Genomic DNA, 24003 nt, shown 5'->3' with positions numbered 1-24003 from the left:
TAGTCAGACCTTTGGATGGATTCAAAGAGAGAAGTGTGAAGTGGCTCTGCAGAGGGACAGACAGGAATGGCTGCAGCACTGGGACAGGATCACGCAGGCCAGCTCCCTAAGTTTCACCCACATGAACTTTTCCCCAGCTCAGCTCCTCCACAATGGAGAGGTGAACTAGAAAAAGGAATGGAATTTTATGGGTTCCCAAGTTTTAGCCCATTCTTCAACCAAGTTAGTGTGTGATGCAGAAATCTAACTGAAGAGGTAAGAAAAGACCAGGGAGGTTGTAGCTCAGGAGAAAGGAAATAAGCAGGGCTCTTTAACACATTTGTGTCATTTACTCTCACAACAAGCCCATAAGGTAGACAGTTTTATTACTGTAATATACAAATTAGGAGACTGAATTCAAAGAAGTTACTAGTTGCTTGTCCAAGTTCACACTCTAATAAGTGCTGGTTTGCACCCAGTGACTGGGATCCGTCCCAGGTCAGGCATTCTGGAATGAGTGACTCTGGGCCCATGTCAGCTCCAGACTGGTAAACTGAGAGTTACATACTTAAGAGAAATGTCCATGTTTTATACTTGTTTATTACCTATAGCCCTGTTGTTCTACCCCTCAGCTCTTTGGGAAGGATTCATTCTATGCTAAAACTAAGCCAGGGTTCCCTTAGAACTTTGCACTAGTTGTCTCCTCTCCTGGAAGGCACTGGCCCCAGCTCCCCCACGTCACCTGCAGGCTCCCTCCCCAGAGAGGCATGCAGGGGCCTGTCTGCAGTACTCCCCACTGCCTGGTGCTTTGTCCTGAACTGTGCGTGGGCTCCTTCCGAGCAGAGCACCCTCAGTGCTCAGATATCACACAGTGGCACTGGGCGCTGCTGAAAGAGTTAGGGCATGGTGCAGTGCACCTCAGACTGGTCCAGTAGCCACCTGTTTCCTTTTCTCGTAACTCCCATATTTAACTATCAAGATTCCTTATTTAGACCATATAAAATAAAGTGAGTGACTTGACTGTATCAACCATAATTTATAGTTGGTTTATAACATTGACATGGATGTATTTACTAACTGAGACACAGGCATCATAGTTTAGTGGCTAAACTACAGACTCTAGAACCTGGCTCCCTGCCTTCTGTCCTGTCTGAGACTGAGTGTGAAGGCCCATCTTTCTGTGCCTTGGCAGACAACGATGGATAATAGCGATGCCCGCCTAATTGGGTTTTGAGGGCTGAATGAGTCAGTGTAAAGCAGTTCCAATAGTGTGTGGAACATGATAAATGTTAGATTAAAATTAGCTCTTTGTTATTAATCTGAAAAGTAAAAAATACCACCAAGTTGAGCTGGGAAAAGGAGTATGAGTAGATACACTGAGTACGTATAATACATGACGCATGGTTCCTCTTATGCTCACTCAGCTTATGAGATGATTATTGTCTTCATAGTCTGCGTGAGGACACATTTCAAGAGGCTGAATGGTTCCCATGGCCACTGAGTGCTTGAGACAGGGTTTAAACTGTGCTCAGGCTCTGACGCCTGTGTTCCTCCCATCGTGTACTGCATTCCCAGAGAAAACAGGTTTCTGGAATTTTCTTCAGAAGTGCTGTCTTCAGGCTTGTGGGACTTGTTTGCTTTATCACTTTAGGATACCTCTTTGCTTTATCACTTTAGGATACCGTAGCAGAATTCAGTGAGGATTCCCTGGTAGGTTAGCTACTGAGTTGGATTACAATCTAGGATTCTTCTTTAGTAGAAAAAAGCATTAATGCAGGGAAAAAATAGAAGGACTGAAAGTAATTGGTTGAGGTTTTCTGGTACTATAATAAACAAGACTCTTGGTTGTAATAGAAGCCCAACTCAGATTAAAGTTTAGATATTAGATTGACATCTTCCTTCCAGACAGCAGGCTCGGCAGCACTGGCCTTCTCTCGCCATCCCTAAGAGTCCCCAGGACTGGCTCTGGTCAGCCCGACTCAGCCACACACCTGTTCTAGAGCACCATGTGGCTCGGGTGGGGAGGAACCTGGAGGTCAAGGGGCCTTTCTGATTGTCCAGTCTGGCTCACCACTTCTGTGGTGGGTGATGTCAGGCCACGTGGTTGATAGCCCTTTCCTAATCACCTAGAGGAGGGAGGAGTATTCCTTAAAGAATGAGATACAAAACAGACAAAAAAAGTAGTATATGATCCAAGCATAATAAATTTTACCTGTCCTAATTACATTTTATCTTGGCCGAAAAAAAGATCCTTTACAGATTGTTAAACATTAAGTCCAAGCTGGAAAAAATAACCTCCTTCCTCCTTGTAGAGAAATGAGCAGAGACTGATGATCTTCAGCACCAAGTCTTCCTGATGTAGACATGTGCCTCTGAGTTCTGGTCCGGCACCAGTAAGCTAGTGGGAAATCTATTTCAGAAAACATGCTGTGTATGTGAGTAGTATTTGAAGTTACAAAGGTACATAAACTGTTTTTCTAAAAGATTTATTCAGCATTGGGAGGGCAAGGGGTACTGCAGGTAAAAGAAAAACAGAAGTCAGCTACTCTGACAGAAAAAAATAGAGTAATAGATCACCAGCTACAGGGAGAAAGGAGGAAAGCCATCTCATCATTATTTCTTTCACTTTTAGGTTGTCTTTCCCCCATTTTTATTGAACTATAATTGGCACATAACATTGTACAAGTCTAAGGTGTATAGTGTGTTGATTTATGCATTTATAAGTTATAAAATTATTACCACCATAGTATCAGCTACTACCTCCATCCTATCATGTAATTACTAATTCTTTTTTGTGGTGAGAACATTTAAGATTTACAATCTCTTAACAAGTATATGATACAGAATGATCAGCTGTAATTGACATGCCATATAAGATCTTGTTAATCTTATAGCGGAAGTTTGTACTCTTGGACCACCACCTACCCATTTCCCTCATCCATCAACCCCTGGCAACTACCAGCTCTATTCTGTTTCTCTGAATTTGTCTTTTTTAGATTACATGTATAAGTTATATCATACAGTATTTGTCTTTTTCTGTCTGACTTATTTCACTTAGCATAATGCCCTCTAGGTTCATTCAAGTTACAAGTGTGAGCATTCTCATGGCTGAATAATATTCCATTGCATATATGTCCCACTTCTTTATTTTCTCATCTATTAGTGGAACTTCCGTATTTTGGCTATTGTGAATAATGCTGCATTGAACACCAGAGTGCAGATATCATTTCAAGATCCTGATTTCATTTTCTTTGGATATATACCCAGAAGTGGAATTGCTGGATCTTATGGTAGTTCTATTTTTAACTTTTTGAGGAATTTTCATATTGTTTTCCATAGTGGCTGTACCAGTAACAAGTTTACATTCCCACCAGCAGTGCACAAGGCTTCCCTTTTCTCCACACACTTGGGGAGAACTAATTATCTCTTGTCTTTTTTATAATAGCCACTCTGATGGTTGTAATATCTCCTTGTGGTTTTAATTTGCATTTTCCTGATTAGTGATTTAACTCCTTTCATGTGCTTATTGGCCATTTGTATGTCTTCCTTCAGAAAAATGTCTGTTAAGTTCCTCTGCCCATTTTTTAAAATTTTGGCATTATTAATATAAAATCACATGAACAACATTGTGGTTACTAGATTCCCCCCATTATCAAGGCCCCACCACATACCCCATTGCAGTCACTGTCCATCAATGTAGTAAAATGCCATAGAGTCACTACTTGTCTTCTCTGTGCTATACTGCCTTCCCCGTGCCCACCGCCCCACCACGTTATGTGTGCTAATCGTAATGCCCCTTATTCCTCTTACCCCTCCCTTCCCATCCACCCTCCCCAGTCCCTTTCCCTTTGGTAACAGTTAGTCCATTCCTGAGTTCTGTGAGTCTGCTACTGTTTTGTTCCTTCAGTTTTTGCTTTGTTCTTGTGCTCCACAGAGGAGTGAAATCATTTGGTACTTGTCTTTCTCCGCCTGGATATTTCACTAAGCATAATACCCTCTAGTCCATCCATGTTGTTGCAAATGATGGGATTTGTTTTCTACTTATGGCTGAAATAATATTCCATTGTGTATATGTACCACCTCTTCTTTATCCATTCATCTACAGATGGACACTTAGGTTGCTTCCATATCTTGGCTATTGTAAATAGTGCTGCAATAAACATATGGGTGCATCTGTTTTTTTCAAACTGGGCTCCTGCATTCTTAGGGTAAATTCCTAGGAGTGGAATTCCTGGGCCAAATGGTATTTCTATTTTTAGCCTTTTGAGGAACCTCCATATTACTTTCCACAATGGCTGAACTAGTTTATATTCCCACTAGCAGTGTAGGAGGGTTCACCTTTCTCTGCATCCTCGCCAGCATTTGTTGTTCCTTGTCTTTTCTATGTTGGCCATCCTAACTGGTGTGAGGTGATATCTCATTGTGGTTCTAATTTGCATTTCCCTGATAATTAGCAATATGGAGCATCTTTTCATGTGCCTGTTGGACATCTGAATTTCTTCTTTGGAGAAGTGTCCGTTCATATCCTCCACCCATTTTTTAATCGGGTTATTTGCTTTTTGGGTGTTGAAGCATGTGAGTTCTTTATATATTTTGGATATTAACCCCTTGCCGCGTATGTTATTTACAAATATATTCTCCCATACTATAGGATGCCTTTTTGTTCTGCTGATAGTGTCCTTTGCTGTACAGAAGCTTTTTAGCATGATTTAGTCCCATTTGTTCATTTTTTATTTTGTTCCCTTGCCCAAGGAGATGCATTCAGGAAAAAGTTGCTCATGTTAATATTCAAGAGAGTTTTGCCTATGTTTTCTTCGAAGAGTTTTATGGTTTCATGACTTACATTCAGGTCTTTGATCCATTTTGAGTTTACTTTTATGTATGGGTTAGACAATAATCCAGTTTCATTCTCTTATATGTAGCTGTCCAGTTTTGCCAACATCAGCTGTTGAAGAGGCTGTCATTTCCCCATTGTATGTCCATGGCTCCTTTATCGTATATTAATTGACCAAATATGCTTGGGTTTATATCTGGGCTCTCTAGTCTGTTCCATTGGCCTATGGATCTGCTCTTGTGCCAGTACCAAACTGTCTTGATTACTGTGGCTTTGTAGTAGAGCTTGAATTCCTCCACTTTATTCTTCCTTCTCAGGATTGCTTTGGCTACTTGAGGTCTTTTGTGGTTCTATATGAATTTTAGAACTATTTGTTCTAGTTTGTTGAAGAATGCTGTTGGTACTTTGATAGGGATTACATTGAATCTGTAGATTGCTTTAGGTAGGATGGCCATTTTGACAATATTAATTCTTCCTATCCATGAGCACGGGATGTGTTTCCATTTATTGGTATCTTCTTTAATTTCTCTAATGAGTGTCTTGTAGTTTTCAGAGTATAGGTCTTTCACTTCCTTGGTTAGGTTTATTCCTAGGTATTTTATTCTTTTTGATGCAACTGTGAATGGAATTGTTTTCCTGATTTGTCTTTCTGCTACTTCATCATTAGTGTATAGGAATGTGACAGATTTCTGTGTATTAATTTTGTATCCTGCAACTTTGCTGAATTCAGATATTAGATTTAGTAGTTTTGGAGTGGATTCGTTAGGGTTTTTTATGTAAAATATCATGTCATTTGCAAACTGGGACAGTTTAACTCCTTCCTTGCCAATCTGGATGCCTTTTATTTCTTCATGTTGTCTGATTGCCATGGCTACGACCTCCAGTACTATGTTGAATATAAGTGGGGAGATTGGGCATCCTTGTCTTGTTCCTGATCTTAAAGGAAAAGCTTTCAGCTTCTTGCTGTTAGGTGTGATGTTGGCTGTGGGTTTGTCATATATGGCCTTTATTATGTTGAGGTACTTGCCCTCTATACCCATTTTGTTGAGAGTTTTTATGGTGAATGGATGTTGAATTTTGTCGAATGCTTTTTCAGCATCTGTGGAGATGATCATGTGGTTTTTGTCCTTCTTTTTGTTGATGTGGTGGGTGATGTTGATGGATTTTCTAATGTTGTACCCTCCTTGCATCCCTGGGATGAATCCTACTTGATCATGATGGATGATCTTTTTTATGTATTTTTTAATTCGGTTTGCTAACATTTTTGTTGAGTATTTTTGCATCTGTGTTCATCAGGCATATTGGTCTGTAGTTTTCTTTTTTTGTGGTGTCTTTGCCTGGTTTTTGTATTAGAGTGATGCTGGCCTCATACAATGAGTTTGAAAGTATTCCCTCCTCTTACACTTTTTGGATAACTTTAATGAGAATGAGTATTAGATATTCACTAAATGTTTGATAAAATTCAACATTGAAATCATCAGGTCCAACATGGTGTGGGTGATCACAGGTAAAACAGTGTAACACAGAGAAGGCAAATAGTGAATCTGTGGCATCTTACTACACTGAGGGACAGTGCCTCTGCATTGGTATATGGGTGGGGACTTGATAATATGGGTAAATGTAGTAACCACATTGTTTTTTCATGTGAAACCTTCATAAGAGTGTATATCAATAATACCTTAATAAAAATTTTTAAAAAAAGAAGAAGAAATCATCTGGTCCAGGGGTTCTCATCTTAGGTAGTTTTTTGATCACCAGTTCAATTTCCTTGCCGGTAATTGGTCTTTTGAGAATTTCTTTTTCTTCCTGGGTCAGTCTTGGAAGGTTGTATTTTTCTAGAAAGTTGTCCATTTCTTGTTATCCAGTTTGTTAGCATGTAACTTTTCATAGTATTCTCTGATAATTCTTTGTATTTCTGTGGTGTCCGTAGTCCTCTTCCAATTTTTTAAATCAAGTTGTTGGACTTTTTGCTCTTGAGGTGTATGAGTTCTTTATATATTTTATATATTAACCAGGTGTGTGATTTGCAGATATTGTGTTTTCATTTTGTTAATTATTTCTTTAGCTGTGCAGAAGCTTTTTAGTTTGATACAGTCCCCCTGTATATAGTTTTTGCTTTTGGTGCTTGTTCTTTTGTCATACCTAATCACTCCCAAGAACAATGTCAAGGAATGTCTCCCTTGTTTTCTTCTAGGAGTTTTACAGTTTTAGTTCTTACACTTAAGCCTTTAATCCATTTCAAGTTCATTTTTGTAAGTGGTATAAGATAGAGGTCTAATTTTATTTTGCATGTGGTTATCCAGTTTTCCCAACACCATTTACTGAATAGACCATCCTTTCCCCACTGAGTATTCTTGACTCACTGGCTTCTTGACAATATTAATATTGTCAAATATTAGTTTTCAGTATATGCGGGGGTTTATTTCTGAACTCTGGATTCTGTTCTATTGTTCTATATGTCTGTATGCCAGTACCATGCTGTTTTGATTACTATAGCTTTGTAGTTTAGTTTGAAAATGTGATGCCTACAGCTTCTTTCTCAGGATTGTTTTGGTGATTCGAGGTTTTTTGTGGCTCTGTATAAATTTCGGGATTTATTTTTCTATTTCTGTAAAAAATGCTGTTAGAATTTTGATAGCAATTGCATTGAATCTATAGATTGGGCAGTATGGAATTTTAACAATATTAATTTTTCTGATCTGTGAACATGAGATATGTTTCCTATTTGTCTGTCTTGGATTTCTTTCATCAAAGTCTTAATAGTTTTCAGAGTACAGATCTTCTGCCCCTCTCATTAGATTTATTCCTATTTTATTGGTTTTGATGCTTGTGTGAATGGGATTGTTTTCTTTTCTTTTTCATATTTTTATTTTTAGTGTATAGAAACCGCTGTTTTCTTTATGTTGATTTTATGTCCTGCAACTCTACTGTGTTTAATTAGTTCTAGCACTTTTTGGTCTAGTCTTAAGGATTTGCTATATGTAAGATCATCAACAAGCAAAAACATTTTTACTTTTTCCTTTCCTATTTGGATGCCTTTTGTTTTTCTTGCCTGATTGCTGTGGCTGAGCTTCCAGTACTTTGGTGAACCGAAGTAGGGAGAGTGGGAATCTCTGTCTTGTTCCTGATCTGAGAGGAAAAGCCTTTCACCACTGAGTGTGATGTATGACTGTTTGTAGTGTCTCTTGTGTTGAGGTATATTCCTTCTATACCCAAATTGTTCAGCATTTTTATCATGAAAGGGTGTTGTACTCTGTCAAATGCTTTTTCTGCCTGTATCATGATTGCTGTGTGATTTTTATCTTTCATTCAGTTAATGTGATGGCATCACATTTACTGATTTGTGTATGTTGAACCATCCTTGCATCCCAGGAGTAAATCCCACTTTGTTATGGTAAAGGATCCTTTTTTTTGTGCTGCTTAATTTCATTTGCTTGCATTTTATTGAGAATTTTTGCATCTATACTCATCAGGGATGTTGGTCTGTAGTTTTCTCTTCTTGTAGTGTACTTTTCTGGCTTTGGTATCAAGGTAATGCTTGCCTTATAAAATGAGTTTGGGAGCATTCCTTCCTATTCACTTTTTTGGAAGAGTTTGAGAAGAATTGCTAATAATTCTTCCTTAAATGTTTGATAGAATTTACCAGTGAAACCATCATTTTCTGTTTTAGGAGGTCTTTGATTACTGAGTCAATCTCCTTAATATTGATGTGCTCAAATTTTCTGGCTCTTCATGATTCAGTGTTGGCAGACTACGTGTTTCTAGGGATTCCTCATTTCTTCTAGGTTGTCCAGCTGCTAGTGTATGCTTGCTAACAGTCTCTCAGGATCCTTCGACTTGCTGTGCTATCAATTGCAGTGTCTCTTCTTTCATTTCTGATTTTGAGTCTTGTCTGTTTTCCTGAATTAGTCTGGTAAAGGTTTGCCAGTTTTGTTTATCTTTTTAAAAAAACCAGCCCCAAGTTTCATTGATATTTTCTGGTTAGGCTCTTTTATTTTAACTTTGAAAATAGAAAAGTGTGTTTCTCAAAGGAGCACATCTTACATGTGAGAAGGAAGTGAGGTCATTCCTGCTCGGCGGTTCCTGTAGCAGTGTCAAGCCTTTAATTTTCAGAAGCCTTAGCACTTTAAGTGGAAGTAAAGAGTCAGGAAAAAATGACCCTTGGTGACTAAATCCCACTACCAGTGTCCCCAGAAAAGCCAAGATTGGTGTTTTTCAAACTTTGACCACACACATGGTAGGAAATGTACGTTACCTAAGGACCCAGGAAACACATGTAGGTACAGCTAGAAGTTGTAAGAAATTTGGTACCTAATTCTAATTATGCCACCATGTACTCTAATATTCTTACTCCATTTTATTCTGTTCTGTGTATTTAATTCTATCCATAGTCCATTGCAGGCTATTTTATTTTGTTATGCTGATCCTGACCCATTAAGGGGTCATAAGCTGCAGTTTGACCAGCCCTGGCTTGTGGATGTGTGGGAGAGGGGATCCTGTCAGTCAGTGCTGCACCCCGTTGCAGCCTGCACGCCTCCACCCACACTTGCATTCATTCTTGGTTTCCCCAGAAGTGCTGTTCCCGGATTTTCCTATGACCACCTCTTTGTTCTGCACACACTGCCAGTCTGTTTGCAGGCTCTGCTTCACGAGCCTCGTGTCTTTGCTCTGGGAACTGACTGGGTGGAGACTCGGTGGCCTCCACATATTCCCCTTCAGTCAAAGAGAAGAGAAGGGCCAAAATCGGAGTTCATAGGGAGGGCCTGGCCCCCCCAAAAAACAAACCTGGGCCTGGGGAAGATGGAAGCCGTGTGATGGTGCCGCACGGCAAGAGAAGGACAGGGGTGCACTATGACTGGGGATCGAGTTAAAAGTTCAGAGTCTTACTCACTTCCTTTCCCTGGACTCTTGCTGCCTGCAGGTAAATTCTACTGCAAACCACACTACTGTTACCGAGTCTCCGGCTCCGCACAGAGGAAGAGACCAGCAGTGGTTCCCTTGCCTGGAAAGGTAATGGCCATCTGCCTCTAAGCGGGGCAGAGGCAGCAGGCGCTGTTTCAGGGTTGTGGCCGGGAGGGTGTGGCCTGAGAGATGGTCGCAGTTCCGTTTGGGGAGGGAACTGACTTTTCAGTCTGACACTGCGTTTCACTAAAGGTGAAATTCCACCTGCCACCCGAGTGGGATCTGGGAGGCCGTCAGACCCTCCCTCCTGCCCACTCCGTGAAGAGGGCTTTGCATCTTTCTGAGAGAAGGGTGCGCTCAAAAGGAACTGGCAAAGTAAAACTGCTTTGCCTGCCAATTCATTTAGCTTTCATTGTTCTGTGAATTATTTATCTAAGAACCTTTTTTGTTACTTATTTTAATGAGAATAACTGACTCTCCCACCCAACTTAGTCACGGCTAACTGGGTCCTCCCTTAACCACGCGGCGGCACCCGGTCAGTGCTGGGCTGCAGGGGGCTCCGGGGGAGGTGCTCTGGGCACCTCTACACTTTGACCCTGGTGATTTCCACATGAAGTAGGTCCTGTGTTTTTTTTTAAGAAGCACTTCTCGAATGAGGAGTAGAGCTCTGGGCTGGCAGGCCTGAGTGGCACACGAGCAGTCTATGTCCTTGACCTCTGAGGTTGACGTGCTGCAGACAAGTCACTCTCCTTTTCTTGCAACTTCCCTAGGAGGCCAGAGGACCCCTGCAGGATGGCCCCATTGCAGACACAGGCGGACGGGCCGGCACCGGGGCCAGCGCCACTGAGAGAACCGCAGGTAGCCTCACTTCCTTGTTTGGCTGGGTGGCGCGTCACTCTCTCGGCCTCTGTGACAAGGCCAAGGGGATGAGCCAGCACCTCCAGAGCAACATTTCTTCGATTGGGCATCAAGTAGCCCAAAACCCTCTGGACTCCTTTTTCATGTGCCAGCTCCTTGCATTCGGAGTCCCCTTTCTCTATGGCCTGTCGGAGGTGCTGGTACAAATCCGAGGGGAGTTTCACTGGCAGGCCCCGAGTCAGTAGGTCACCGTCTGGTAAAATAGCTCCCAGGCTTCAGTACTGACTGCTCAGAATCTCAAGGCCTGTGCACATCCATCAGACACATTGAGGTGGTTGGCCCAGGCCCTGTCTAGGTAAACAGGAATTCCGAACAGGCTATTTTCATCACTGACCCATATAAGAATGTGGGGTCGCCAGGCCTGGTCGCTCCTGGTCGTGGGCTGCTTTGACAGAGCTTGGAACTATGTTAAGGCCCCGTGATCTGGCTTTGTGCTCAGCACCCCCTGCCTGGGTGTCCAGATGAGCCGGCCAACAACCACTAGAGCACATACGTCCTGATCACTCCGGGGCGTGTGAACTTCTGATGAGGATCCAGCCCTCATCTGTCACAGTTTTACTCATTACCTATGTCAGGAGGTGAATGACAGATTCCCTACCTCTAAAATCATGTTTATTCTGGCCTCAGCAGAGCAAGAGCTCATGGGCACTAGGCTTGTTAAGGATTGTTTTTGTTTTTTTCCTTAAAATCACCTCTCTCTGCTCCATGTCAGCCAGTCTGTGAGGTGTGTCTGCAGTTCCACAAACAGCTGGGTGGTCCTGAGGCCCTCAGCACAGCCCCAGGCAATTCACAGCCCAGGGTCAGAGAGGCCAGGGAGATCATTTCTGCTTGTCACCCATTTCCTTTAGTTCAAAGCAGATACATATCAAGTAGCCATTTACAGACTCATAAAAATTACCATATAAAAACTAAAGATTACTAGCTGATGGCAGAAACTGTGGAAAAGCAGTTGGTAGTGGAATTTCCAAAATAGGAAAAGAGAGTTATCAACTCAGCCTTCAATTAAAAGGTTTCCAGAGTTGCTTCTTTGCCTGTAATGTATTCTGGGGAAGGGGAGTGAGCCCAGAGGCTGGTGTGCCCCTCATGCCGAAATCCCAGCCAAAAGAGGTGAGCTCTGTTTCCACTACTATCTGCATCCTTGTTATAACCCAGGGAATCACGTGCTCTGGAGTCAGGACCAACATTTTAGAGCAATGTTTAAGCCACGAATGACTTTGAAAACTTCTCTACCCTTTGAAACCATTTATAATCTGTCTTTCTCATGAAGTGCTTGCATCCCTTTGCAGTTGAGCCTCTCAGAGCACTGTGGGGGGCACTAGCAGAGAAAAATCACCACAGGGATCTAGACAGGCTCAGGCGCTCCCCAGTATATTTGCCCAAGTGAGAGCACCACTGTATTCTTCTGCGCCTTCTTCCATTGGACATGGGTTTTCCCAGGAAACTGGCTGCTCAGTAAAACGATTCAAAGAAATTATACGTTCTTTTGGGCATAGAGTACAAATACAGAACCATAAAAAAGAATTATTGAAGTTCAAGTCATTCCCGAGTGAGCCAAGTTTGTTGACTTTCCCCTCCAGTTCCACTTGCTGTCCTTATAGTCGAGTTTGGAAGCATAATGGGTTTTTAGGAGTCCTAAGGAATTAAGGGTACGCTAGAGAAGAACGTTCTGTAAAGCAATGAGAGAAGATGACAGCTAGCAGTGTGGTTAAAGATCAGACAACCAGGAAAGAATCGATATCTGCATGGTTCTTGATTCTGAAGGTGACTGACATGTTACTGCACAAAGGGTTCAGGATGCTCAAGGGTTCAAGGTAGGGCATCCTGAAGGCACTGCAGCCTTACCCCTGAGATGAGTGAGTCCAGCACTGTCCCCCAGGCTAAGGTGCCTGTAGGCAGCGGGAGGGCCAGAGCTCAGGGCCAGTGAGCTTCAGCTGGTATCTGCCCCTGGAGGGGTGAGCTTTTGTCACAGCCCTGAGTGTGAACGTGCCCCAAAGCACCAGCACTCTCCCTATACAGCGTCTTGATTTTTGCTGGCCTCCAGGGAAAAGGAACAGAATCATGGGTGGTACTCTGGAGTTGGCATGAAATGGATTCTTTTTCTTTGGTAGGGATCTCCTTCTTTAAATCTCAAACTAAAGCTTTGATTGGTTAGCTAGAATGGCCTTTTGAAAAACTCAGGTGTCTCAGGGCCCCTGAATGTGTGTCATATACAGCAGCACTAGCCCAGACCCTCCAGCACATATAGTCAAGCAAAAGCTATGAGTGAGTGAACTCGGTCCTCCTGTCCCCGGGAGCCACATCCCAGGAGTGCAAGCTGGAGGCGTCGGGACTGGTTGGCACTTGGCCCTGCCTGTTTTGTGCTCTGCACCACCTCATATTTCGTGGCATCCCTTCCTCTCGCCATGTTCCTTTCCTTGTATGCCAAAATTACTGTTGTTGCCAAGAAAACAAACACAACCCTCAAGTTAAAGAACCTACTCAAGGCCTGCTTACACTGTTGTGTTTCCGGGTAGCTTCATGTGTAACTGCCTCCTAGCTTAGCATTTGCAGGATGCTCACAGTATTTCTGTTAATGTGCTTATAACAGAGAAACTCTCCTCTTCTGTTTTCAAAACCTGTGAACGCTTTGTTTCCAAGTTCCTTACACTTACTGCTACAGATTAGTGGACCTGGCACAGATTTTATTACCCTGGTCTCATAGTACCTGCCTTGACAGTAGGGAAAGTTTGGACAGAAGGCAAACCATTTGCTCTGCCTACAGAGTGAAAGCGGCAGGTGCCTCCTTCCTGTCCCCAGAGAGCCCTTGCATGATCACCATCAGTTTCCATGGTTTGGGTGCCAAATAGGCTCCTAGGAAATGGAGGCATTTCCCACACCAGCTAGAATCCCCATGTAGAACAAGGAATACCATTCAACCCTGGGCTTCCTGCCTGACAGGAAGATGTTCAGAAATCTCACTGCATCCCAAGCCCTCTTCCCTTACAGGCATTTCTGCAAAACCTATTAGTAGAGCAAAAAGAATTTTGCAGTCCAGCATAAGTCCCCAACCTGAGCCCAAGAGTCATACTTGATGGTGATACGTAAATATTTATGTACATACACATCTATATTTATACAGGTTTAATTTCATATATATGAGTAGACATTTATATATTATACCCTAAATAATAGCAATATTAATGAAGCTGTTTCTGAAGTTTATTGTTCCTTGGTTCTGTCTGGAAGCACACTGGGAAGCCAAGCCACCAGCCTGGCTTAGTGTTCTGGTTGGGGTCTGGGGAAGACCAAGCAGCCCCACAAACCTGGAGGTGGAGGCATGGGGGTGGGGGGTAGCTCAGCAAATGAGCAGTACACCCTTCCCAGCTCAGAAAGGGGACCCAGGAGCAAAGTGGACAACCGGGTGTGTGCTCGCAGCACACCCCAGGGAGCCGAGGTGTGCCTGCCTGTGGTCTGCCTTCACGCTGCATGCTGGGCCCCTGGGTTTACTTACCGCACCTTTCTGCTGCTTGGCATTCAGTGTGTCTCTGGGACAGCAGAACATTTTTGGTCCCTGCTGAAAGGGGCCTCAGCATGGCCTTGCAGGCCTGACCGGTGAATTAAGGGGTTTTCTGTTTTCCTGGGCCATTCAACTTGGGTAGAGTTGGGGGTGGAGCCAGAAGGCAGGAGCCAAGACCCCTAGGTGGTGGTACAAAGAAGCCAAAGGGAGGGGGAGGGGTGCTGTGCCAGGGAGCGCATCACTGTCCACTCCAGCATTCTTTCAAGCTTTTGTTTTTGCTCTTGTTTTTAACCTGTGCTGTTGTGAGTTTTTGGTGTATTTCTTCGTGATTTTTTTTTTAATTGTGTAACTTTGTTTTTGCTGTTACTGTGAAACTAAGGTGTTGTGCTTTTAATTTTTTTTAACAACTGTTACCGTCTTGTTCGAGAATAAATTCCAAACAATCTTCAGGTTTCTGAGTTTTTCTTTTCCTTCCCTTTTTCCTGATTGGCGGGTGGGAGAGAGGGAAGCTCAGGCAGATCTCAGGCTTAAGAACCAGTGTACCTTGGAACTCTTTTCTGGGGTGGGTCAGGAGAGAGTGTAGATGTATTAAGGTGGGAAGCAGGGTGTTTGTACCTCAACAAAGATTTCCATTAACAGAAAGGCCCCCATTCAAGGGGGTTGGCATGTGAAAAATGTGCTGCTTTGTAGCTGCTGCAGGTAGAAAGATTGAGGACGCCACCTGCAGCCCGCATTTAGGCAGCCAGTGCAAGGGGCTGGAGGCGAGAGCAGAGGGGAGGGGACACGGCCAGGGGTCTTCTGCTCTGTCTCTGACCCCCAGGCTGCTGGGGCCAATCTGAGTCTTTCCTCTACCAGGAGGATTTCACCTGAGGCACAGTGACCTTGCTCCTGGCCCTGTCGAAGGCTCTTGCTCTGTCCCTCTGGCATCTTTCCTGGACTGTCTTTGCCATGACTGGTACACTGAGTGGGGACCTCCCTTCTGCTTAAGCACTCTCAGATCTAGAGGGCTGAGCCTCTCGTGAGCTCTGTCTGACCTTAGCCATGTGGCCGCTTGGCTGTGTCCACATACCAGCCACCACAGCACAGCCAGCCATGGTGCTGAATTGGGCCAGTGGAGGGCACCTTGGTGGGGAGCTCTCAGCGCTGGTCTGCTCCTGCTGGGCTTGGGGAAATGGGTATCTGTGTTTAAAAGGCTTCCTGGCCTTCTGAGCTCAGAAGCAGTGCACTTGGGACTCCGGGAGCTCTGGAGCTTCCGCACAGAACAGAGCAATAGTTTTGTCAGCATTCTAGGGAACTAGACTCTTATCACCGAGGGCCTGTGTCCCTGCATAGCTGACAGCTCTGCCAGAACACTGTTGTCTGTGTTGTTTTAATTCTGAGGGCTTTGCGAGTCCAGAATTTAACCCAGCAGAGTTTGGCCCCCCTGGCCTGCTTACCACCCGCGTCTGTGGTCTGTTGCTCCCCTTCTGCTGAAGTCAGTCAGTCCCTGCCTGTCCTACAGCCTGCAGACGGCTGAGAAAAAATGGTGGGGCTGTTGGGGTACAGAAGCCACAGTCAGTAGACTGACAAGGAGCCAGGGTGAGGGAGGCAGAGGTGTGTGTGTGGTGCTCAGGTTTTAAGCCTTGGCTGCTGTTGCCATCCCATGTCCCAGTGACAAAGGGGAGGGAGCTCCGTCATTGAAGACAGCGTCCTGAAGCATCTGACAGGCGTGGTGACAGCTGATGTGACTTTGCCACACATTTGAAGACCACAGAGAATTCCCTTTGGGTCTCAATTTCTTTCTAAAACTTCTTGAAATCCATTCTTCCCCTCCCTCACCCCCATGAATTCCCTGGAGATTTCCCAAATTCAGATACGCCCTGACTGGGCTCCCGGGGTGTAGACAAGCGGTACAGGCAGTGAAAACAGGCTGCGTTCTATTTCCATACTGATTAGGACGGGATGGTGCTGTGTAGGACCAGGTCCCACGGGGACCTCTCCCTGGAGGTACAAGCAGAGCACACCTGCATGAGGCTCATGAACGCAGCAGCTGGGCAGAGCTTTCAGCAGAGTCCCTCTTTCAAAGCTCTTCAACCCAGCAGGAGTCCAAAGCAGGTCTTTATGCTGCACTCAGATCCAGCCACGAGTCCAGCAAGTGCCAACAAGTAGACGAGGCATGCCAGCGAGGGGAGGGAGGGAGTTGGGGCTCCCCGTTGGGGTTAGCCCAGGTGGCCCTTTCCTCTTCCAGGTTTCAATGGTGTGTGTGGGCTGACCCCTCTTCCTGCACAGTCACTCCTGTCTCCACTGCTCCTGAGCTGACAGGGTACCTTTTGTGCAGGAATACCTTCTGTGTGCCTGTGAAGCAAGGCAGGGCTCCAGGCATATGCAACCGCTCAATTACTTCGAGGTTTCACCAGCCCATGAATACCGTCTCCCTTTTACTTCCTGTAGGTCGGGTTCCACATAGCTTTGCATAATTGATGAACAGTTTCTGAATATTTGAGGCATTTTATGGACCTCCAGGGACAAGGACAGGAGGTTGATTGAGTCACTGCCAACACCCAGACCCTGATGCAAGCTAACTTAGCTCAGCCCCCTTTGTCCTTCGGCTTAGGCAGAAGGCTCACCCCCTTCACAGAGGCTGCTCGCTGGCACAGAAGGGCGTATTCTAGAACCCCTTTCAGCAGAAAGGACATCAGGGCGCCAGCTGCTTTGCTCAGACAACACTCTCTCAGGGCCGGGCCAGGATAATTATTAGAAAAACTCTTACAACTGAGTCAGAATTTCTGTTGGACTTAGGTTTTCTTTACTTCTGTCCTTTCTGTCCTTGAGCAGCCTGTTGTGATTGTACATTCATTGAATAAGACTATATTAAGTGATTTGAGTTTCTTATCCTGTACTTCTGTACAATACCGGGATTATTGCCATTTCATCACTATTAATTCATAGTGTAGCCTGATTTCCTTTAGGCCCTTGCCTGGAAATGTAGGTCTTCAGTAATTATTTTATGTTAAGTCACTTCTACACCCAGGACCACCTGCTTCTCTGAGAGACATTCCACAGCCACCTTTCCTGACCTTCTGTCTCAGTGTTACCAGGCCTCTAACAAAGCCAATTCCCCAAGAAAGGTGAACCCAGCTGGAAGGTCAAGGGTCCCACATCCGGACCCTGAAGTCCACCATTGCAGATGAGCGCCGCGGGAGGAGCCCAGGGCCTCCGTGGCCTTCGGGCTCCTCGACAAATGTGACAGAAGCAGGGCTGTTCCACCATCAGAGGCCCAAGTAAATACATTTTCATCCAGTTCTCATGTTCTTTCAAGGTTGGTAAAGCCAGGAATACTGTGGAAATGCATTCCCAAGAGGGTAATTTCTTGACATCCTTAAACTAGTAGTGTGATCAGGCAGTGTGTAGCTGGGACCTCAGGGAGGTTTGCCCCTGAGAAGCTGAACCAGAGGGGGTTTCTTGGGTGGAGCACATCCTGGGAAGCAAGGAGTAGCTGGTATGAGTTATAATAGGATTGTAACAGCTTATTTATTCTTGTTTCCCTGTTTTCTAGAACTAAGTCAGGGGCTAGAAAGACCAGGTTGGGGAAAGACCAGCTGTAAAAGTTCCCTCCCCACATTTTACCAACTAGACTTTTTTGGGTTAGTAGTTTTTTCTTTCAAAAGTTAATATTCTCTCCTAGAGTTTAGTCTAGTGAATTACTCTAAGCCAGCTAACCTGCCTGCCTTCAGCTGGTTCACCTTTTTGGGGGAATTGGCATGGGTGGAGGCCCAGTAACACGGAGTGGTCACAGGGTCACAGGGAAGGTGGCTGGCTCCACGGCAGTTCCAGCCTCAGGGTAAGGCTTTGGGGCCTCAGAGAAGCAGGTATCCCGGGATGTCGGAGGAGCTGGGGTGACAGGAAAGTGAGGAGCTGCAGGAGTTAAGAGCCAGTCTCTGTGTTGCTGAGAGCTGGCAGCCGTCCCCCATGCTGCTGAGAATACTGTGCCACGGGGCTGTCTGTGTTTATAGCTAAGAGCCCCCTTCTCTGCGGAATCTTTCCCTCTAGTAGAAATAAGGAGCAAGCATGCTGAGCACCATCATTTACCCCATATGATTAATACTGGTTAATTCACCATAGTAACCATTGTCATGCTAACCAAGGTGGGAAGACACATGGTGATGATAATCACAGGGAAAGGCTCTTGATAATGAGCACGTAGCCCTACTAGGCGCCAGGCCTTGTCTGGGTGCTCTGTGAGGATTGCTTGTTTCACCCTCACACAGCCTGTGAGGGAGGTGTCGCTGCAGGTGAGGACAGGCGCCCAGACACCAAGCACACCTGACGAGAGCCACAGAGCTAACAGTGCAGAGTGGGCACGGAAGCTGCCCTGAGGACATGAAGCAGTGTGTCCCACTGCTATGCAGCTCCCCTCTGTTCCCCAGCCTCTCTGGTCGGCACTTAATAGGAAGAGAAAGCACTTTGCTTAGCTCCGTGGGGAAGGTGTTTTTGAGCATGCACAAATGCCCTATATAAGTCAGTGAGTATGCATTTGATTATTCATGAGAAATGCACATCCCCCAATTCCTTTGACAGTGATTGCAGGGCTAGGAATGTGCCTTTGGAAAGATGTAGGAGATTAAAGAGCAGAGGCTTTCATCACTGACATGTGAAGAGGGAAAACAAAAGAAATTGAGGAAGAGAACAGTAGCCACTGACTGACTGTAACTAGTAAGAAACAGATCCCTCCCCGTGCTGTCCACACCCTCTTTCTGGCCTCCACAAGCACAAGCACAAGTTATATAATGGAAGTGAGTCCTGGGCAGCCCCTTCTCATGTCCCTGCAAAAGGAGATGCCCACCAGAAATCTGCAGGAGGTGGCACATCAAGGGGCACGTGCTGCTCTCTCGGTCCCCGCGTGACCTCCTGACTTCTAAGTCTTTATCCTCTTGCCCTCCTGTCTCATCTTCTTACACTTTTTTAAAGGCCCCCATGATGGTTGAGCTGACTGGCATTTTCATTCTCTCACAGCTTTACAACTGCCTTTCACGATCCTTCTGAGGAGGTGCCTGCTCAGGCCCTGAGGGGAGCTTGGGTATGAGAGAGAGAGAGAGGTGAGCATATGCCTCTCTTTGTGCTGACAGAGCAGAATCTCAAACCTGTGACAGGAGAGAAACATGGACATTCTTAGCCACCCAAGTTTGCACCACTTGTACTCAACTCACACACGCAAAGTGACTGACGGAACTCTTTGGACTGAGTGCACGTACTGTTCCAAAGGGGCCGGTTTGGTTTTGCCCTGTTGGATAAAAGTCAGTTCAAGCACAGAAATCCTTCCAATCAAAGCATGTGCAGACGTAGCTTTGGAAGGGCATGCCCGACAGGAAGCTCAGAGAGAGGGTGTTTTTGAAAAATGGGGAAAAGAGTGGAGAACACAGAAAAATGTGTATTTTTGTGTTGTATCGTCAAGTCTGCTTTGTTCCAGTTTGGGGAGGACCTGCTGCACCCTAACAGAGCTGTGCACATGAGCAGTGGGTGTCTAGCATCCGGCCATGGAAATGTAGGCGAAAGGCAGACAGTAAATCAAAGTCTTCTGATCCCCTTCAAGTCCCACTCTGGCCTCACAGTAGGGCACACACTCAATAAAAACAGGAGCAGATGGAGTTGTGGGTTGCCTGGGAGGCACCGCAGAAGGCGACCAGCGGGGTTGTGCCAACAGATAATGACGTCCAGGGCCTCCTGCAGTAACTCATGCATCTGCTCAGTGTGGTGCATGTGCAGCTGGTCACTCAGCATCTGCACATCTCCCTGGGGTCCCTCTCAGTGGACGGCAGGCCAAGAGTGTTCTGTCCAGTACGGCAGTTCTGTTGGTCCTTCATATAATACTCTTCCTTTGGTCAGTGTGTGTTACCTTGGCAACGAACATGAAGGTTCGTGAGCTCACTTCTCTGTGTCTCAATGTACCTTGTCCAGTCAGACCACAACCAGAATATCGGGAAAATTGGTTGGCCTGTTTGGTGAGAGGTCAGAGAAAGTTTGATATAACTTCTAGGCCCATGTTTCTCAATCAGAATGGCTGGCGTTTGGGGCTGGATAACTGTGGTGTGGGACCACCCATTGTGCTGTAGGGTGCTGGGCAGCATCCCTGGCCTCCACCCTAGCCATACGCCACCCCCCACCAGGTTGTGACAACCCAAAATGCCTCCAGCCATTGCCAAATGACCCCCAGGAGAAAACACCACAAAAGAAGAAAAGGCATGACATTGACACACAGATGACTTCAATCTCATTGTTCCCAGTAGGCAATCAGGAAAGAGAAGGCATGAGAATAATAAACATGGCACAGAACCACGTCGAATCCCACAGTGGTCTCTAAATAAATCTTACTGCCGGTCCTGTTAACATTGTGAGCACATATTTCCCAAATGTGTGTACCTGTTTACACTATAGGTACCCCTACAAATATTGAGTGTGCTATCAGACATTTACAAAACATTTCAGAAGTCAGAGCTAAAAAGTTAAGAACAAGGTTCCAGAGTGTTCTCCTGTATCCCAGTAGTGTGTCTTGCTTGCCGCCTTCTGTGGAGAGTACAGCCTCAGAGAACTGAGCTGTGCTGAATGGAACGAGCATAGACCTTCGAAACAGTGCAGATTTGAGTTCCAGTATCTAGCCAACTTGGTCATTAACCTTTAGCCTCAGATTCCCCATCTTATAAAATCATAAAATGGAAACAGTGCCATCTGCTTCTTGCCACCTCATAAGGTTGTTATAAAGAGCAAATAAGCTAAAATGTATGCAATTGTTTATTTAAAGGCATTGCAATAACATCAAGTAGGGTTCTGGGAAGTCCTGGGGTAACAGGAGTAAGTGTGAGCTAGGGTGATTCTCCTGACTGACTGGCAACCCCCCTCTGGTCTCTGCAACCAGTGGGGTTGAGGCAGAGTGGCCAGGGGGATGCCCTCTAACCAGCAGAGATTCGGGGAAGCAGCAGCAAGGGCCTGGTGCGCTCGTCTTCAGTAGGGGGCTGGGGCTGTTGACTTGCACTGCCTGCCAGCACTCTGCAGCAGTGTGACGTCTGCAAGCACTTGGCTAAATTTGGCAATGCTTTTTCCTCAGCCTGCATGGATGGGATGTGAAGTCACCTACTAATTCCATGACACCCTGGGGCCTTATTGCTGTAGTAACAAAAGTAAAAACAATCATAGATAAGGTTTACATTAAGCTACATTTTCAACACCTCATCTGAAAACCAGGCCTGAGCAACAGTCAGCTGCCTTATCTCAGGCAGAGCCAGGGTGCATGCAGACCTGGGGTCCGCCTGAGTCTGTGCTGGCTCCCCCACCCCCACTCCCCGGGGCCTTGGTGCTTCCTCAGGGCCTTTTACAGAAGTGGGTGCACAGCGGGGGCTCGGGGAGGCGACTGACTACCCAGCCCCTGCTGGTGCTGCAGGTCCTTCATGATGAAGGACACCCCCAAGCCTAGGGCAGTGTGCCCTGGCCACCCACCACCCAGGGCCTCCGGCCTGGACACTGAGGCTTCTCTTCTAGCCAGTCTCAGCAGCTCCTGACAGATGGGAACAAAGGTGTGGCCGTGGAGGGGAGCAGGGTTGGTGCCTCCTGATCGTTGCTGGAAGTAGTTTTTGCTCCTTTCCAAAACCAGGGTGTGGCAGCTGGGGACACTGCTGAGAGATTCTGTGTCTCTGAAAGGGTGCCTGTGTCAGACAACCTTCCGCGATGGGCGTGATCTCCATGCCTGCCCTGGAGCTGTGGGCTGGCCGCGTGGCTGCCTGGACCTGGCCTCAGACACGCTGTGGGCCGGAGCGGCCCAGGCATCTGCCCTGGAGAACAGAGGCTCTGGGATCACCCCTGCATCTTGGGAAGGCCCTCATCTCCAAGTGCTGCATGGGCCGTTTGTGGTCTTCCTCTACCTCTCCCAGCTCCGCGCTGCTGACTGCTTTTGGGGCTGGACTTTCAGTAAGCACTCCGCTCCCTGGAGCTCAGTCCTCTCCACTGTGGAGTAAGGTCATTATGTCAGGACACCAGGTCATGTGAGCTGGTCCCTTTCAGGGCCTTAATGTGCAGCCGTCTAGGTCGGTGGCACCTTCACGGGAATGCTCTTCCTCTGGCACTCAGGGCCAGGGTGGCATTTTCCATCTGTCTGGGGGCTCTGTGGCACTGAGCCACTTGAGGAGAGGCCAGCAAGTTTGTGTGTTAGGAGGAGGAAACTGAAGATCAAAATATATCCAACTAATTTCTTAAGATTATAGTGAAGTGTTATTCTTGGTTAGATACAGGATTAGAGCTTTTATCCTGACCACTTTTTAAAACACTCTGTTGAACACCTATTCTAATGCACCAGTAGGCGCTAGAAACACCTCCCTAGCAGAGCCTCCAGCGCAGGACATTCAGCCTGTGACCAGGACATAGGTGGTGCAGTGGACGCCCAAGGAAGAACCCTCAAAGGACAGACGTAGAGCCCGCAGGCAGATGGGGAGCAGCGGCCCCAGTGGGGGGGAGGGTGGTCTTGGCTTACCTTGTGGGGCCCCTTTCTCTTTACCTGTCTCATACAGTTTCAGAGACCAGCTCCTTAGAGGACTGGTTTGATAGGTCACAGGTACTTCACTGTACAGGATCTCCTGGTTTGTGAGGCACACATATGAGCGAATAAGTTGGAGTAGCTGAGGGGCCATGGCATGAGCTTACTCTTTCTGAGATCTCTCCCTCAGGTATGTGGAGGTGGGCCGCTGGGTAAGGAAGGTAGAATGTCAGCTACAGCATGGCCCTCAGGGGATTTAAGAGAGAAAACGACCACACCCCAGTGCTTTACACGTGTACACAGCTTGCTGACACCAGAGAGGCAGCTGTTTGGTAGGATGACCAGCTGGCTGTTAAGGATCGAGGGTTTTATCTGTGAAATATAACAACACATGAAAGAAAAGTTTTCAAGGGAGCTACATGATGTGCTGGTAAGATGCTTTGTAGTGGCGAGTATGGTATATGCCTTAAAGGAAACCTGTTTGCCTTGGCCATGTGTAGTGACGTGCCAGGATTTCCATCTCCCAAAAAGGCATCTTAGAAAGAGACTGTACTAATAACAGTAAAAGTAATGGCACATTAGAAAATTGACTGAAAAGCAAAAGTTCCATGGACTCATGCAGACGGAGAGCAGAAGGGCTGTGGAGGAGAAAGACCACCTGTCCGCAGTGGAGAATAGCAGGTGCCCCAGGCATCCTGAGAAACGCGCCAAGCTGCAGGAGCCCTGTGGTTGGTGTCACCTAGAACAGCTCTGACCCTGTGGGCTTTCCCCTCCTCGGCCTCTATGCCATGCAATATTTAGCAACTCCTGGTAATTAATTATCTCCTACTGAGCTTCCACTTGAGTCCACAACCTACTTTGTCTGTGCCCCTCACGAAAATACAGTTATCCCAGATGAAGAGCAAGCAGTTGACATGTAAGTGCAGTTAACAGCCCTGTCCTGTGTGGCTGAGTGGAAGTTGCTGAGCTTCAGGATAAAAGAGCCATGGGACTAGTCTAGCTTCTGTCTCATCTGAGCCTTTAGACACATTACTTCACATCACTGACACTCAGAGCCCTCGGAGCAATAATAGAACCAAGAGACAGGATTGTTGTGACAATCGGGCCAGTGTGCAGCAGGCCTGTCCCCAGGCCTTCACCTGCTTCACAAGCAGACACACATCTTAAACACATGTCCTGGATCTTGAAAGGGTTACGTGAACTCCAAATCCCTGCTAGTGGGAGCCACGGAAGAGTACTAGAGGACGGATGTATGGGGGTAAAGTCACCCTGCCACTGGCAGGGAGCCACCATCCTCTGGCCGCCAAAGCGAGGGCAGCCTTTCCAGGCCGCAGCACTGTAGGGCCAGCGCACTGCAGGTGAGGACTGGCTGCGAAA

At 46.1% G+C, this 24003-nt stretch overlaps 1 protein-coding gene across 32 annotated transcripts in view; it reads left to right on the top strand.

The window, feature by feature from the left end:
* Positions 1 to 24003, top strand: part of MICAL3 (microtubule associated monooxygenase, calponin and LIM domain containing 3) — a 215597-nt gene that overhangs the window by 130333 nt on the left and 61261 nt on the right. For 29 of the 32 annotated variants that reach the window (XR_012125419.1, XR_012125418.1, XR_012125420.1 and 26 more), the window contains 2 exons: positions 9735 to 9823; positions 10486 to 10573. Coding sequence is in view for 29 of the 32 variants with exons in the window: in XM_073222424.1 (XP_073078525.1) it covers positions 9735 to 9823; positions 10486 to 10573 (177 nt within the window). In the remaining 3 variants the exon portion in view is untranslated. The remainder of the gene's footprint in view (positions 1 to 9734; positions 9824 to 10485; positions 10574 to 24003) is intronic. The other 3 variants (XM_073222445.1, XM_073222447.1, XM_073222443.1) reach the window with 1 other exon arrangement.

The sequence above is a fragment of the Manis javanica genome, chromosome 15 (genome assembly GCF_040802235.1).
Source record: "Manis javanica isolate MJ-LG chromosome 15, MJ_LKY, whole genome shotgun sequence".
Taxonomy (NCBI): Eukaryota; Metazoa; Chordata; class Mammalia; order Pholidota; family Manidae; genus Manis; species Manis javanica.
The sequence above is the reverse complement of the archived record's forward strand: the minus strand, read 5'-3'. Positions and strand labels throughout refer to the sequence as shown.